This window comes from Cryptotermes secundus, unplaced genomic scaffold (genome assembly GCF_002891405.2).
Source record: "Cryptotermes secundus unplaced genomic scaffold, Csec_1.0 scaffold294, whole genome shotgun sequence".
Lineage (NCBI taxonomy): Eukaryota > Metazoa > Arthropoda > Insecta > Blattodea > Kalotermitidae > Cryptotermes > Cryptotermes secundus.
The window spans coordinates 53,596-59,041 of NW_019741975.1; the positions used below are offsets into that span (position 1 = coordinate 53,596).

Here is a 5,446-nt window from a genome sequence, read left to right on the forward strand (position 1 = left end):
TTGAATTAAGGTTTAAAAAGTGCTAATTTAAAAATCAAATCGACGCGTGTAGATTAACAAAGATTTTATACAATTAGAAAGACTGGGATTTTTACATTTTTAACAAGCAGTGTAACAGTTACGTGAGTGATACACACCTGATGATGGCCATTTAGGGCCGAAACATGTAGTGTGGAGGAGGAAAAAGAAGTAAAAACTACAATAAAATTGTTGCACTTAAGACGGTATTTGTCCATATATATTGTGTGAGTGTAACAGGATGCTGAAATATAATATTGTAAAGGAAAAGACATACCAGAAATAGTGAAAGAGAAGAAACTGAGGGAAAGGGAAATTGTCGCGCAGCATGCTAGCTGAGTGTCTGCAGAAATGGCGTGGCAAAAAAAATGTCATCATCTTGGCGTATCATAGTGATGAAACAAGAAAGGTGAAAATAAAATGGGAGGAAGAAAGAAAAGTAATCTGTTTCACTTCTGGACTACAATAAAAATATGAAAGGAGTTCCTATTTTTATAGTTTCTATCTAAATTCTCAACTGTGCTTGCCTTAATGGCATACACTTCTGCCTGGAATACTGTTGTGTTCTGACCAAGGCTGTGAGTACGTTTCTGCCATGTTCCATCACAATACACTCCAGTTCCAATGCCTTTATTTGCCTTGGAGCCATCTGTATACCAGATTAGTCCCCCCTCTCTATCGGGTTGAAACCCGTCTTTCCATTCACTTCTATTGGGAATTCTGATCATGAAGGGTTTATCAGAGGCGTGTTTTGGTATCATTTTATTAGACCCCATCTGTAGAATATGCTCTTTTTAAATGACCTGAGTCATGTATACCTTATACCTTGGCATCTTCATTGAAATTGAAAGATCAGGGAGTCAGATTCCAGTGCTGAAAATTACTGTTATGTGGGATATAGCATCATGTAATCTGGTTTATATGTACCTAACCAAATGACTTTGCATCCCACAAGGAGGCTGCGCCATAGCTCAAGCAGTTAATTGCTGGCTTCCCATCGCAGCGGCCCGGGTTCAATCCCGGGCTGGTCAAGTGGGATTTATGGTTTTCTCCAAGTACTTTGGTTGCCCTTGCCAATCTTCATTCCACCAATTGCTCCACAATCACCCTTACCTATCATCTGGGGCTGGTACAATAGGCCAGAACTGGCCGCAGTACAAGGGACTTAGTCCCACCCCACTAGCAATAAAAATAAAAATAAAAATAAATGGCTTTGCATCCCACAAGACAGTAATTTGCATAATTGCCAACCTAAAAACCTCATCTCAAAAGGCTGCCCCATCTCTTATTGTATATTGTGACATGACACTTAAGAGAGCCAGAATAATAGAGGTAGGAGAAGGTAATGTTGTGGCATCGTGTTGCACATTGTGTATTAATTAACAAATATCACTGATATTCCATCTTACCTGCAACACTCCTTTAAAAATTTGTTTAAAAGTTACTATTTATACTCACATTTTGTACACTACATGTGTCGACCGTCATTGGTGATCATCAGGTGTTTTAAAACTGTTTGTGGAGACTGCTGTGCTGGCGTTTTGCGCCTCTAATATTTGAAGTGTAGTCCTATGAAACATTCACAATTATCCGTTGTGTGGTAACAGCCAGTAAAATGCATGTGACACCTGGTTTCCATGGCACTGAGCATGAATACAGAAATAGAGGAATTGTTGGAAATGTGTTTTCTACTGGATCCACCCGAAGGCTATATAGTGACGCCCATCAGGAAAAGTTAGCCGGTTGTTGCTCGGCAGTCAAGAACGAGAGAGGATGAGGTGTGAAGGAATCACCAGCCAGCAGCAATGGAAGTAAAGGACAGTGTTTGGATCCATTACCTGGCAAGCAGTAGTGAAGACATAGAAGACTTAGTATGTCATAGAGGATTGTAAAGTTTGAATTAGTGATAATGCTGTAATTAAATTTAGTTACAATTTGTAAGACTCCAACAAATCCAGTTACCAATCACTTAACACATGACAGTATTTCGACAAGTTATTGCACAGTGCTAATGCTTTCTGCCTTAAGGTTTCTGGTCGTCTGGAATGTGATGCCACATAGTATGATACAGACATGAATACCTAACAAACAAACAGTATCACACACTAGAAGACTGTAACCTTAACATTCAGTCCTGTAATGGCATACTTTATGCTTTAATTTCTATGTATCTAGAGCATTAAACATTTATTCTTTCCTGTAATTTCAGATTTCAAGAAAAGGAGATTTCACTGAGCACTTGTTCATGTCAGTGTACATCTGTCACAGCTGCAGTATTTCGTTTGGACATCCGTCTGTTCAGCTCTCACTACACCTACATGCAGTTCGGGATGGAATATTTCTGGTGAATAACCAGTCAGAAGTCAGAAAACTGGGACCATTTCAGAGGACTGCCAGAGATCTATTATATATAATTTCATTCATAGGGTTAGTATTATGTTTCATGCAGCATGTGAGCAGTTCTGCTACCTTCTTTATAATCTTGGAATCTTATGTTATTTATTCTCATTGCAGTAGAATGCAATTTGAAATTCAATCTGGCAATCCTGTTCTAGTATAACCCATTTCTAATGATTCTTGGATATTTAAATTTAGTATTTGTCTCTACAGATATGTTTATAATCATCAGTCAGAAGAACAGTAGGAACTAGGCAAGTTGACTCAAGCATTAACACTTGTGACTTATATTCAAGTGATATTTTGTTGAAATATTGGCTGGGACACCGACTGCCCTGAGATTTTTCAAGTATTCTTCAGTCTCTCACAAATTCCAGGATAATAACTTACACTAGACCACAAGCACTTCCTTTGACATCCTTTGCAATTTGTTATTTGCCGTCATCCACTCGTTTGATTCTGTGTGCCCCTGAGTTACTGACAGCATTAGGGCTGTGCCGTCACAGCAGCCAGGGTTCAGTCCCAGGTCAAGCCATGTGGGTCTGGTGGTGGACAAAGTGGCATTGGTGCAGGTTTCCTGCAAGTACTTCTGTTTCCCCTGCCAGTTCTCATTCCAACAAAGTGCTTCATACTTATCTGTCATCTGGGGCTGATACAATAGACCAGTTAGTGGCTTACATACCACGTGGACTCAGTGGACTCCTGGTTGAAGTCACATCTCAAGGTTCATTTGGAGCCATTCATTCCACATGATGCATTGATTCACTTCTTGTGTGAATCAGTATTGAACAAATAGAATTCATAGTTCACTGCTGGTATAAGTATGCGATGCAAGATACATACTTGCTCTTATTTCATTTTTATGCATACAATATATATATATATATATATAAGAATTTTTTATTCCAGCTTTGCTACATATGATATTTTGTGTTTTGAAGTACACTGTCCAAGATGATACCAGTAATTCATAATTAATGCTAACCATAGATGGATAATATTTTGTTTCTGAAACAGTATAGCGATAATAATAAATCGTTCCAAGATCTACAGTGTGATTCTAAATTATTGTCGGCGTTTCCATGGCCTCTAATTTTCAAACCGGAAACAAAATAAAACTGATTACAAATTATGAAACATAAGTAATTACTATAGGATTCTGATGATGGTTTATAACAGACAGAGATATTGGGTTTTCAGTCTTTATCCATCGTCCTGGTTTTAAGATAACTAAGAAAAACACGACGTTTCGGAAACTGGATCTGTTTCTGCCCTCAGGTGAGAGAAAACACCTATTCTATTGGGCCCCTTAGAAAGCGCTAGCCTCAGTTGCTGTCCAGACCCAACAGTTATCTTAAAACCAGGACGATGGATGAAGTCCGAAAACCCAATATCTCTGTATGAAAGTGTAATTTATTTGGCAGCGCTGTACTCACTGCATTGATGTCTGGGAGAAAATACTGTATGATGTCATACCTCCAAATGAAAACTGTTCTAGAGAAATGTGTGTACTTTGTATTTTTGAAACAAAGTTTGTTATCAAAATGCAGTGCCATTGACAGAACTCAGTATGGAAAAGATCCACTTTGAAGTAATGCTGTCTGATAGTTAAAGCAGTTTGAAGAGACCGGTAGTGTTCTGCACCGAAAAGGAGCAGGAAGTCTGAGCACTACACAGGAAGATGTTGATCAAATCCAGGAAGTGTTTTCTCAAAAGCTCACAAAAATCAACTAGACAAGCTTCTTTGCAGTTAGGTATACCACAAATGACTGTTTGGAAGGCTGTTCATAACTGCCTTCACCTCCATGTCTACTGGCCACAGAAACACCAACAGTAATTTAGAATCATCCTGTAGTATGTGTAGGGGCTTAGGGAAGTATGCCATACAATAAGAAGGATCAGGGATTTTCATCTGGACGTTTGACTTCACGAGTAAAGGTTTCAGAATATAAGGTCCAAAAGTAACATCATTGCTCTTTAGTTTTCTGTTTATGAAGTATAAGATTTTATTGCAAGCAGGCAGAATTTATATAGACAGTCATTAGAAATGGTTTATTCTTTTCCATGCTAATTTAATTCTGAAACAACCTTGTCTTGCTGGAGTCAGTTTAGATGTAAATAAAAGTGATGTTACTATGTGATTACTATTAATGTCTGTTGTTTTGGCTGTCGTCATTTTGCTGTTGTACAGTAGGGTTTGGGGTCAGATGGAGACAAAAGATGAAACTACTAAACTGTTACAGCATTGTTACACCAGTGTCGGCGAGTGACGCAAACCATGGGCCTATATAGGATTCATCTATACATACATTTGCAGTTAAATATTTTTGATACCCAATAGACGACATTATTATTATTGAGATTGTTGGAGGAGTTTGCTGCATTGACAGTTAGTTGCATTGTTTTAATAATGTTTGTGAACTGTACAATTGATGGGGCGGAAAGTAATTTAGATTTGTACTCAAAAGAAGTAGCTACCGCTCTGTGTTATGTATGTATACACTAGATATGGCCACTTATTTTCACATTGCACAAGCAGAAGTACTGAGCCCAGGAATGATTCCTGTCCTTATCATCAGAATATAATATATATATATATTGTAGCGTGTTTCGTGTGTCACGCTACAAATAAGTTGACGCCGTCGTCTGATATAGCGAATTTATTTCGTTCGCTCACGCTTTACACACATTACAATCATTTGCACTTGCAGTGTTACAATCACTGCTCACAATATTCCGGCGATGCTGGACCCAGACGGATATTCCGAACTGACTTCTTAGACGGGCGATCCGAGACGCTATTCTCCGAAGGGTGATCCGTCTTGCTTCTTGGCTGTCTAATCCGAGACTGAAGGCTTCTCATCGAAGCTGGCCTATTTATACCCTCGCCACTGCTAGGCAAATGAACCTTCTGTTATAACCATGGAGACGTTGCTTTGTTTGTCGTTACCGTGGAGATTCGATGTTCTCGATACAGTATCGATATTGTTACTTCTTTCCATAGAAAATGACTCTTGTATTCCAGAGACGT

The 5,446-nt window shown here is 38.7% G+C and overlaps 1 protein-coding gene across 1 annotated transcript in view; it reads left to right on the plus strand.

The window, feature by feature from the left end:
* The window catches only part of LOC111872848 (neuroguidin), a 20,583-nt gene extending 17,044 nt beyond the window's left edge, over nucleotides 1-3,539 (plus strand). The window contains exon 7 of the mRNA XM_023867051.2: nucleotides 2,228-3,539. Within this exon, the coding sequence (XP_023722819.1) occupies nucleotides 2,228-2,253 (26 nt within the window). The 3' untranslated portion in view covers nucleotides 2,254-3,539. The remainder of the gene's footprint in view (nucleotides 1-2,227) is intronic.
* Nucleotides 3,540-5,446: the final 1,907 nt, after the last annotated feature.